The sequence below is a fragment of the Catharus ustulatus genome, chromosome 5 (assembly GCF_009819885.2).
Source record: "Catharus ustulatus isolate bCatUst1 chromosome 5, bCatUst1.pri.v2, whole genome shotgun sequence".
Taxonomy (NCBI): domain Eukaryota; kingdom Metazoa; phylum Chordata; class Aves; order Passeriformes; family Turdidae; genus Catharus; species Catharus ustulatus.
Genome location: NC_046225.1, coordinates 51,955,715 through 51,968,375, shown reverse-complemented (window position 1 = coordinate 51,968,375; position 12,661 = coordinate 51,955,715). Strand labels below are relative to the sequence as shown.

General features: G+C 40.8%; 1 protein-coding gene across 11 annotated transcripts in view; it reads right to left on the bottom strand.

The window, feature by feature from the left end:
* Positions 1–12,661, bottom strand: part of APBB2 (amyloid beta precursor protein binding family B member 2) — a 174,950-nt gene that overhangs the window by 43,536 nt on the left and 118,753 nt on the right. For all 11 annotated transcript variants that reach the window (XM_033061364.2, XM_033061363.2, XM_033061366.2 and 8 more), the window contains 2 exons: positions 4,694–4,840; positions 314–441 (listed from right to left, as the gene is read on the bottom strand). In XM_033061364.2, the coding sequence (XP_032917255.1) occupies positions 314–441; positions 4,694–4,840 (275 nt within the window). The remainder of the gene's footprint in view (positions 1–313; positions 442–4,693; positions 4,841–12,661) is intronic.

Genomic DNA, 12,661 nt, shown 5'->3' with positions numbered 1-12,661 from the left:
GAGTGGCTTATAATCAGGTGCGGCTTATGTATGGACAAAGAATGAAATGTTCCCGACACCCGGAGATGCGGCTTATAGTCAGTGCGGCTTGTAATCATGAAATCACTGTAATCTGAAAGGCTTGTTCAATGCAGTTTTAACAAAACAGCATATAAGCGATACGTTATAAAAAGCAGAGAGTTTAAAAAATAACACCGTTAAGAAAAAGAATTTACCCACCTTCTCACAGGCCCTGGGACAGAATAGGGTGCACTATACATTAGCAGACCGAAATGTCACCAAGTCAAGACAGACAAGAAGAGCGAGCACTCACCGACCATTGTCACGCCCCACGCCCCAGACTCTGATGCTCACAATGGGCTGCGAGTGCAGAACTGTGCGGTCCATGGGATCAATCAGGTTCAGCATGTCATTTTCCAGTATAAGGTACATGTCTTTGCCCTGTAGTTCCAGACAAAGTACAGTTACACAGTACATCACCCTCGCAAACTGGGTGGGTTCAAGGTGTTACATCTGTGCTGTTCAGACTAGCTTAATCTTTACTCAGTTTTGGGTTGTTCCAAGACCAAATGAAAAAATCTTCATATACTTCTGTTGTAAAAGAGGTCTAAGATGTTATCTTGCTACTATATTTTTAAACAATCCCAATCACAAAATGCTTTTTTAAATACAACTGATTCAGATCCAAACTACTGAGTTATTCAACAAGTTGTGTTTATCTGCTTTTCAGTAAATTCTTCCAAATATATAAGTCATGGTCTGTCATCATAGTAAAAGCTTATATCAAAAAGCTTATATACTTTTGAGGCAGTTCCTTCCTTCAAAGTGTTTTGTTTCCATAAACTTTAACCAATGGATTATGAGAACAGACAGCAATTTGTACGTGTCAAAGGATTTACTCTTTGAAGAAATATTAAAGGGGAAAACCTAGAATTAAGACCTGAATGTGAATTCTCCTAGTGACTACAGAATCTTGGAGTTAGGACTTCTCCCCAGTTCTTCTGGCATATAAGGATAATGCTTTTTTCTCTTACAGAAAACAAATTTAGAGACAATTGGAAAGTTGTCCAATTTTGATGCAAATTCACAAATGCTTATCTTCCTTCTCTTAACACCATTTGCCGTAGGTTTGCTGCCTTTTCTATCACATGTAATATCCCTCTTCTTGGAGGCTGTACACACACTCTTCAGACCTCGAGATCCTGCAGAAATGTTCCTGGACCTATTGCTAGGCAGTAAGACGAGTTCCTGCTGATCAGAAGGTGGAAGCTATCAGCTAAATATAGAGTAATTTGTTTGCTCCCTTTTGTGCCAGAATCTATACATGAACAGAAAGAATGGAAAGGGTCTGAATCCCTACTGACTAATGACTCAAGACTGACCTTTTTTTTCACCTCAGTGACACAGAAACCCTCTTCCTGGCTTGGTTACAGCAGCTCAAGTCTTTGTGATGTCTAATTTTGTGTCTGTATAAGGAATACATTCATGTCACTCTGTGAGAGCTTTCTGCCACTGTTTGTAGGCAAGGCAGCAAGGGGCAGGCACTGCCATCACCTCTCCCAACCCCAGATCTCCTAACAGGGATTCCAAGGGAAGCTGTGACACAGAGCTGGCACTGCAAGCACCAAGAGGGATGTGGGAGAGATAGGTGACACCTATTATGGGCAAAGCCAACACAAGCATATTTTGCCTGATGGAAAAAGCACATCTGTGGCTGAGATGCAAGGATGGATATATAGGCTGCTCCTAGAGAAGCAGAAACAGATGTAGCTGTGATAGTCATGCAAAAAAATGGGGCAAACCAGCAGCACTGAGATTTAGTGGCAGACAGAAAAAGAAACATCACAGAGAAAAAACAGGGAGAAATTTGCTTGGAGGTCAGAAGCTGTAAACAAATTGTGTGAAGAATGCTATGCAAGTATCACAATGATTGCTTTCTGGACTCATTTTATACTTATGTATTTGTTCCAGAAGGAAATTATTACAAGAAGGAAAAATACGTTATTCATGCAAAATACACTGGGATTAGAGTAACAAAACAGAATCCAAATTAGCTGGAAAAAAATTGGAGAATGGGCAGATAAGCAGCATAAGTCACAGGAAATTATCCTTGGAATGCTCAGGGGGATCACTTGTCTGCAGCCAGAAGCAATATATTTTGCTAAATTTTGTTGCCTTATTATACAAAAGCTATTTTAGAGATGAAAGCACTGCATAGGTCAAAAAGAAATTATTGAGACAGGCTAGGAGCTTGAACATAGGCTTTAATGTCTCAAACTGCTGAAGGGTTGCAGAGATCTGATGATTTGAGATGAGGAAAAGCCATGGAGGAAAAGTGAATAAAGGAAGGAGAGGCTCAATCCCAGCAGTTTTTCTGGAAGTGTTACATGTTGCAGTCTATAGGTCAATGGTAAGAAGGTATTTTTTTCATGCAACTGATATTGTAATGTACAGAAATGCAATTCATGGCAAAAGAGCAACACAAACAGAGTATAGCGTTTTTCTTTCTAGATTTTAAAGAACAGTAGAAGTTCTAAATTTATAGGTAATTTCTTTTAGAGCAAAGATCATTAAATCCCACATTAAAGCCATTAACAAAGCCTCTGCAGGGTCAGGATTTTACCCAGGGTGTAGGAGGTTTTGTGGTTTGTTTTGCAGTTTTTTAAATCATGAAAACTTGGGGCTAGTCCTAACCCAAATTTCACTTTCATTACATTCTAGTTAAAGTAAATCTTTACGTAATCTTAAAACTCCTACGTGCAGCCATTTAGCTTCATAATGGATTTCTGCTATAATTGCTCCATCTGATAGATCAGTGATGGAGTATAATTTTTTCAGGTTCCTCTTTAAAACATGCCTCTGCTAATCACTCTTGAAGCCTTACATTGCAGGCAGGAAAATGTGGTTGAATGTAATGAACTTTTAAAATCAGGAAGATGATTTACTTCAGGAGCCACCTATTCAAGCGCAGTGTCTCTATTGTTTTGTCAGGCTGATTTTTTTTTTAAATGAGTAACACTCTTAATTTAAACATCCATTCCAGAGAACCAAAACTTTTCACCAGCTTGACTCGAAAACCTGGCAAGGGTTTCCAATAAAGAATGAGGGGGTTGGCAGAAAGAAATGATAAAAATGGGAATATTAACTCTTAAAACAAGTCATGAGAGTTCAAAATAATCAATATATTTCAAGTTGATCAAAGTGCTCCTATGTGAAAAATGGACGAAATTACACACATGCAAAGATAATGGGGTTTTTTCTCTCCTGAGGTCAGTTGTCAGTCCAAAGTCTGTGACTGACACATCTCCAATTGCCTGTCTAGCTATATTATCTAAATAAAACCGTTCCCAGGTGTAAGAAAGAAAGGAAAGCAATATTATTTTGTTCATTATATGTATAATATACACTTCTTACATGTAAAAATATTTCTGAAATTATTTTAAATATATAGAACACTATAAATGTGTTCCTTTAAATATAATTTTTATTTTTAAGGGCACTTTCTCCCAGTTGCTCCCCTATAGCATCCTGGCACTACTCTGGGCATAGTTAGGATGGTGAACTTGAGCCACAGACTGCAACAATAATTTGGGAGACTGAATGTTATTTTTCCTGAAGTTTTTACTGAAATGTAGACAAGTCTTTCTTTAGATTTCTTTTTTGTTTGGCAGTGCCATTTCTCTTAGATCACACAAGAGAAAGTTGCAACATTCACTCTTTTGTCACTTTTGTATTCAGATCTTGTGTGGTCAATCCATACTAAGGTAACCCTTCTGAAAATATGTCAGGAGAGAGATGGAAAATAAGATTTGGCAGAAATTTAAGTTGTTCCATGAACAATCACATAACAAAGATGTTTTACTGTGGTTTGGTCTCCTATGCCCTCTGTATATCCCACCTTTTCCCTTCTTGTTTCACTTACTGACCCCTCAACATCTTCCACTTCTTCATCTGTCCCCAGCACAGATCAGAAAACCTAAAGCTCCCTTCACACAGTGTTATCCTCTCTTTGCTGCCAACTCAGAAAGGAGCAGAGAGCAACCATGGTTCAGTCAATGAAGGCACACTGACCCTTCAACAAACCACCAAAGAAGAAAACTGGGCTCTCTCTTTTTCCCTCAGTGTGTGGGAATCTGGCATCCTTGAATACTGGATGACACTGGCACACAGATTCAAGATTTATTGGAGAGAAGCCAACAGACAGACTGACATATAATTAATTTCCTTCTGAAACACTGATAAAATAATCATTGTAAGATAAACCATCTGTCCAGCAGTTCCAATCTTCTCTTACATTTCAGAACCACAAGCCAGGTGATATGGGTTTCCTTAAAGCCCTTTGTCATTGTGAAACCTTTGAAAATGCTGTTATAAAGCATCATTTTCAGATCTCTGGTCAGGAGGAATTTCAACAGTTTAGCCTGTGTGTCCCCAACACTGCCACTGCACAGGTGTGTACTGGCCCAGATGTAACACAAAAGCGAGCTCTTTGTGGCATCTGCTGTCCTGAGCATTTTGGAAAAAAAAGACAACATTTTCCCTGAACCCTTGTATATATCTGGCAGTGCCAGACTGAGGTAGTGAAATCCCAAACACAGAACATGGACGCAGCTGTCTACAGAATCCTTCCTTAGAATGTTTTATGACAGAAGAGGGATGTTTCAAGAGGAGGAGAAGTCCACTCTGTTCTTACCTCTCCCCAAATGCCAACAGTGTCTCTGATGTCATTTTTACAGTAAGAGAGTTGTCTGATGCAATTGTTCACAGCAACACTGCTCTTTCCAGGAGCCAGATCTTCTTCTGCCATTTCTACCCAGCCCAGAGATCGCACAGCAAAGCACTAAAAAGGAAAGAAAAAAATACCCATCATACAACAGCAAGTAGGCAGTTAAGGTTAAAGGCATCCATCTAGAACTGGAAAAAATTTAAGGTCTTTTAGATGGGCTTATGCTCAAAAGTAAGTAAATGAAAACATAATTTGTGACTGGCAAGGAAAAAACATTCAAAGGAACAAAGAATGCATGACTTGCTATTAAAGGTGTCTGTGGAGGTAGCAGTAATACCTTTAAATAAAATAATTTCATTAACATAAAGGAGGAAAGAAGCTAGCAGCAAATATTAGGATACACACAAGTACAAAAAAAAAAGGAAAAAGCACAACTATAGAGTACAATTGAAATTTTAGCTAGGATCTAGAGCTCTAATTGGAAAGAAAGAAAACACTACTGGATTACGTCTCTTGTGAGATGCCCACTGTGTGGTTTTTAACCAGAAAATTACACTTTTTGTGGATTGCAGCAATCACTTCTACAGTAAGTTTACCTAAGGTAGCAAACAATAACAAATTACAAGCTAAGAAAAAGATAATCTATCATAAGAGGAAAGCAAACTTTTTCTAGAAGAAATGAAAAATTACTTTTAAAGTAAAACACTCTAATTATACACTTTTTAGCAGAAAGATGTTTAGCCAACCAGAGCACTCAGTTGGCAGAACAAGTCAAGACAACATTATTTTGCACATATGGTCCATTTTGCAAACAAAACAAAATGGAAGAAATTGAATGGCACCATCTTTAGCTTACATCTAGAAAGGTGGAGAATAAAAAGTGTTAATTCTGAAAAAACATCAAAACCTGCTCATTTGCTCTCAGGCATTATGGTGGGAGAAATACAGACCTCACACTAAGTCAAAAGGAGTTTGTCTTTGAGACCAAGACTTCTTCCAGAGAATGTTACAGGTGTCTCACTCTGAACTAGGGGTGCACCACCAGCAATGGGCACAACAAGCTTGCTGTTGTACTCCTGACCAGACACACCAAATGCTTTGTATCGTGTTTCATCTTTTTTCTCCTCTGCCAGAGCTGGGATTAAAGGCTCAAGAGTCGGTATTTTGTGTATGGACTCAGATATTTATTAATTCTTATCTATGTTACAGTGAGTGCGACAGCACTTCCAGCTAACAAGCTAAAAATGGTAACGTATCTCTATCTTTACAAGGTCTTTCAAACCTAAACTGTCCCATTAAGAATGGACACCTAAATTATTTTTACTTTTAACCCAATGACCAAACACCCATGACCAGCAGTGTGGCATTTTCTATCCAATTACAAAAGTACCACCTAGATCCATGAAGAAGGTGAAGAAGAAAGAAACCTCCATCCTAAAACCTCCGTTCTATATATTGCTATGTTCCAAAACCTTAAATTCCAAATCTTCCACCATGTGACATTGACATTACACACTTCTATTCAAACTACACACCCGTGATCTTAATTCTATCATTCAATTTTGGAAGTCTTTTCCATGGTCTTAGGTGAAAAGCTGAGCTTTCTTGTGGGTCAGTGCCTATCAGCACAAAAAGTCTGAAATTCCCAGTATCCAGGGTTCCAACAGCTTCAGATGGTCCCTAAAGGTTCAGCAATAGTAGACCAACACTCAAGGTTGAACTGCCGCCTCGTGCCACACAGCTTTCTTTGCCATCATCCTGCAGGGCCTCGGGGAAGCAGACAAAGATCCTGGGAGTTGCTGGAGGGAAGGCAGTGCTGGGAGCCCTGCTGCCTCCAGCAGCACACTGCCACACGGGCACATAGCCCACAGGCTGCAACAGCAGGTCCAAGCTGCAGTTAGCAATCCTTCTTCTTAAGATGTAGTAAATAAATCAGCTTCAGCTCTCAGAAGCTGAATATTCACTTGCCACCTTCTAAAACCTGCTGTGAAGTCAGTGAGTTGATCAAGCTCACACACAGTCACTGGTGTACTGCTTGGGAACAACTGCCCTCAAAAAAACCCAGAACATCAAGGTATTTTAAATATGCATAATATGTCAACTCTGGCAAACTAAGGGAGGAACAAAATTCACCAGTGGATAAAAAGATTGAGTTTCTCCCACCCTTTAAAACTTATCTCCCCCTTCAGCCTTCTTTGCACAATACACTCATCCAGGCTCATTCCACCAAGCAGGAAACCCAGCCTAAGAGCCTGCTTCCTGTACTTCTGGTACCCACTCCAACAACATCTCAGGTATCAGACAGCAAACACACTCTGCAATTGCATAAAACTCTTTAGCGAGTGTAGGTAAAAAATTTCAAGCCTTTCATGCCTCATGCCTCCAGCTTTTTTGTGGATTTTGTTTTTTTGCTTTGCAAACATGCAAATTCTCCCACATTGCTGCTTCTGGACCCAGCTCTGCTGGAAACCCACGAAAGTGCTGACTTTCAATTCTAAAGGGCCATGAAGGAGAAGGTGAAAGAGGAGACAAAGGAGAGGTCAATACTCAGGGGTGCTCTTCAGAGCTGCACAATATACTAAAAAAACCCCTTTCTTTAGCAATTATTAAGGTGGTCTAATCCTAAGATTGCAGAATTGTTTCAGGCACATTAGATGCTCATGAATCTTGCTAAAAGTGCTGCTATACCACTGGGGTATTAAATATTTATCTTTACAAGCTTTAAAAATACTGATTTTTACTGTACCAGAAGAAAGGGTTTTTTACAAGTATTTAAATATTAAACTGAATAGCAGAATACTAGCAGAGAGAAACATTTTTTAAATTATAAGACCGGTGAAGAACTAAATATATACAATGAGCTTACGGTTTCCTTGTTGCTCTTCGCATCTCAATCACATCTGCAATTTGTTAGCTGCTTTCGGAACACAAGGATAAATATGGAATCACAGAATGCTTTAGGTTGGAAGGGACCTTAAAGATTGTCTAGTTCCAATCCCCCTGCTGTGGGCAGGGACACCTTTCACCAGACCAGATTGCTCAGAGGCCCATCCAACCTATATAGTCCTTGTACTGAACAGATTGTATCTTAAGAAGGCCAAAAATGATGAAAAACTATGAATTCAACTTGACAGTTGATAAATTTCTTATTAGTAAAGATGGTGAACTGTTCTGCTATTTTTTTCCTGGCCTTTTTCTATTCCATATGTTTGAAATTCTCTGGTAGCAGCATCCACTGTATTTATGCAGCCCACTGCCAAAACAGTAGTGAGCTGAATGCAATACTCTTGTCTACCCCACATATTGCTGTCCATGTGAAGGACCTGGCTTCTTCCCTGCTTCTATTCCTTCTTGGTGCTTCCAAGTGAGGTAGACAAGAAAAAGCCCTTGGCTTCTGGCACCAGACAAGTTTTTGTGTATTTCACAAGAAGCCCTTACAATAACCTAAACAAAATGCTTCAGAACAGCTTCATAAAACAAACCATTTTCCAAAAACTCATTGCAAACAAAAACCTCTCAATAAACCCTAAAAAGACTCAACATTCTACTCACAAGGCAATGCATGTACCTCAGTGTATATATATAAAAGTAACTTCCTTTTGCTTAAAATACACCTAAAGATCAAAAATTTTGTATTTTTTCATTAAGTGAATACATGTGGTGATGTGCTCAGCAGTCATGGTTGACCTTCAGAACCAGACAGTCGCAGGACCGAGTAACATGTGACACATACCTGGGTCCACTCAGCATCAGAATAACGGAAGTATATGAACACACACCTGTGGAGTGGGAGAGAGGTGGAAGCCTGAGCCTGCATGTCTGTCTTCTCTGTATACTGCCAGCAGCTGGATTGTAACAGATCCACTTCACGTTTTATTGTTGGTTGCTTTTTTCATCTTACATTATTTGACTTATTACAAAAGAGCACAAAACCCAGCAGAAACAAACCACCTAGTATCTCCAGTCAGGTATGACCTAATTTTTAGACCATGGTTGGCTGAGTTAGGCATGGCAGCAGAATGGCTTAGTACTCTAAGACATGAACACAGCATCACTGTTCCCTGCCTCCCACCAAGGACACTGAAAAGCCAAGAAACAAAGTACAGTAATTTCACGACTATAAGGCACACGTTTTTGACTAAAATTTTGGTCCGAACCTGGAAGTGTGCCTTATGGCCCGGTGCGCCTTATATAATGTACAAAGTTACGAAATTTGCCAACCTGGAAGCGCGAGACGTGAGCTGAGCGCGAGGGGGGGTGGGAGAGGGTGGCCGCGGCTGGCAGGAGCCGTGTGGGGTGGGAGGGACTGAGCGGCCCCGCGCCGCCCCGAGCCATGGGCGGCCCTGAGCCACCCTGAACCGCAGTAACCCTGAGGTGCGAGCTGTGGCCACCCCAAGCCACCCCGAACTGCAGCAGTCGCGAGCCGTGGCTGCCCCAAGCCCCGCCTTGCCAGCCCGGGGCGGACGAGAGTGTCTGGGCCCACGCACACAGAGGATGCTTGGGGCTGTGTTTAAAGGTTACACCAATCTGTGAAAAACGTTTGCAAATTGAGCACCTGCCGGTAAATGCCACGATTGCGGGATTTTGTTACTAATTAGTTACTCTGTTGCATGCAGCACGGATCTTTGCTGCAAAAAAAAAAGTGTGCCTTACAGTGCGGTGTGCCTTATGGTCGTGAAATTACTGTACTTCCCTTGACCCCAAAGAGCTTTGGTAATGTACTCTATTGTCTCCTGGAGCTAACACCTAGAGGCAAACCAAGTCAAGCTAAGAAACAGAGTGTAGTTTTTCTTCATTAACAGTCTATGAGCTCAGTAAAACCATCATTCCTGGCAACGCCAGTTTGTTATGCATCCCTATTCGAAGCTTAGAGAAAATTAGTGGCAATTAATAACTATTGGCCTGTCATAATTTCAAAGTAATCCCAATGCCAACTTTTGTCTTATAGTACAGTAATTTCACGAATACAAGCCGCACCAATTTGACTAAGATTTTGCTCCTAAACCGGAAATGCGGCTAATACTCAGAAGCGGCTAATATGTGAATAATTTTCTGACATTTACAACCTCAGAAGTGCCAGCCAGAGTGCCAAGCCGAGTTGCTGCAAAGTCGGCATTTTGCGATTGTTACAAATTGCTACTCTGTTGCACCACGGGTGGAGCCTGGCTGCCTGCAGGCAGCACGGGGGGTGGGGAGAGAGGCGGGAGAGCTCCCTCCTTCCCTCCTCTACCACAGCCCGGGGGAGAGACGGGGGGGCCCTGCGCCGCCATTGCCACGGCTCTGGGAGGCAGCGGGGGACCCGGGTCGCCCCTGCCGCGGCTCTGGGAGGCGGCGGGGGGCTCCGTCCCTGCCTGCCACCACAGGGCAGCGCCGGGCCATGGTGACCGAGCCCAGTGGCAGCGGTGGCTGGCCCCCAGTGGCCCCGCCGAGTGGCAGCGCCAGGCTGTGCTTCCTGGCCCCGTCAGCAGCCCCTAGCGGGCCGAGCCTGCACAGCCTTAGCTGAGCCAGTAAATCCCGCCCTGCCGCCGTTCTGTTACTATTTGGCAACTTTGTTGCACGTGGGTCCTCGCTGCGAACGACAGAGCGGCTTATATTCAGGTGCGGCTTATTTATGGACAAAAAATGAAATATTTGCCAACACCCAGAGATGCGGCTTATACTCAGTGCGGCTCGTATTCGTGAATTTACTGTAATCTATCTAATTTATTTTCTGTCTTAGAGAAAGTTTTCGGTGCCTGGTCAGGCTGCCTGCTTGCCCCCAAGCTCTTTTCAAGAGCTAGCAAAGAAAAACAGGTTTGAAGAAAACAAAAGATGTTGATAAATTCAGCAGGATGAAAGATACTTAAGAATTGTACACTGTGTAAACATTGCTGTTTGAGATTGGGAAGATCAAAGATACTACCACAAACACTGTGTGGCTGAGAGAAGTGAATGAAAAAAATGTCACTTAAACCATGGTCAGCCAATAATCTTGTATTTTTACCTTGACTAGACACTTCACATTTCCTGCCTGGCTACAGGACATTGTGCAAAGAAATTACACAGAGGAAAAAAAAATCCATCTTATCACACACTAACCCATGAAAAGATAGGTGAACAAAAATGAAAACACAGGTAGTACTGCTTGGTTTTATAGTTCTGGGGAACCAATTTTCAAACAGACACAAACATGTTTCAGGGTTAATGACCTCTAACCTAAGAACCAAACTCATAAATGCTGCCATCTGAACTTTGTATAAAAGTGTAAACCTCTCTTGTAGTGCAGTTCTCATCCAAAACATTGCCTAAAGCTGGGGAACTTTAGGACTGAAGAAATGAAAAAACCACAGATCACACTTTTGCTCTTTAGCATTGCAAACCTTTCACCACAGGGTGGGGTTCTGCTCTGCAGCAGCTTTTCCAAGAAGAACTCTGGAAGGAACTTTGGCAGAGACACAGAACTGGGACAAAGTTCTAACCATAAGCAAATGCACACTCTAGCTGTTGCCTCGTGCAGTGCTAAGCATGTAGCATAAAATAAAATAAAAATAAAATAATAGAGAAAAACAAAGCAAATACAATCCCCCCAAGAGAACAATAGATCAAGTGCTCATGACTGATGGCAGAGCAGTACCGGAAACTGGATGGATCATAAGGGCATGGATAGAAAAGTTCCCACTATAGGGTGAAAACGAATCAGAACATCAGTTTGAAAACAAACTAATGTACATTACAAGACCACAGACAGATTGCTTTTCATATTACACAGCTGTTGGCAGCCACTATGAACACATCTGCATTAAGAGTATGTTTGCCCTGATGCTTTAAATCTGTGCTACTGACTTCTTCTCTACTTCCAAGCCCACAGGACTTGGTTTTGAGCAGTTTCCCTTTGTTTCCTTTTATATTTTTCCTTTTTAAAGGTTATATCTGCCTGCAGCCATACGTAAATCACTACAATATTTAATAAGGCCTTTTATCACAGACCACTGAGCAGGTTTGTGCCTGAGACACAGCATGTAGGCCACATAATTAACCATTTATTATGCAGCCAACATAACCTTAGAAATTTCACTTGCATTTTCTCTGATAGCTTAAAAATAAAAAACCTTATCATATTATTTTATGCTTTGGAAGATCAAGTAACATAACATATTATCTTTCTATTCTGAGGAAGAAGTATGTTTCAGTATATTTGTCTGCTGCATAGCAATAAAGATTACATTGATTTCAAATGAAAATACTGGAGAAGATCAAAGATAAGAGTAACAAGAGTATAAAAAGAACTTACGCAATTAAGGAACAAACACTTTCATTTATTTGACATGAAGAGACTGCAGTGCATCTACTTTCTCAAAGAAATACTCACGGATGTCACATAAAAGTTCTTAGCTACAAAAAATTCAAAATGCTTAATCAAAACCACACTAATAAGACCTTTCAACATTTCCAGCTTCCTGTCGCAGTTCATCTTGTATTACTTGAAGTGCACATGAAATACAAAAATAAGCACAGAAATATTCACATCACAACAGAATTCAGAAATCTCTAATAAATGCTATTTCAGGCAGATGACTATAAACTAAATACTCCTAGAATTAAATATGGGGACTTTACAAATACTATAAAATAACCTTTAAAAGAAATTACTTCTTTAGAGGAGGTCAGTATAAAATTTTCTGTTCTTGTAGTCCATTACTCATTCTCCAAGCTACTACAGTCTCATTTTTCCAGACGTGCAGACTTCAATGTGTAGGATGACAAAAGTCCCTTTCTTGTTTTCAGCTTAATACTTCTGTCTCAGTGGTTGTCCCTGGCTTACAGCCAGAGGTCAAATCTCCTCTACCAAGGCAAGAAAATGTTGCAGGAACATTGTGTTGGTTCAAGATTTTTAAAAATCCAGTCATTTGAGCAAAAAATAGAATGGACACTACTGTTCTCTACGAACATCCCCTT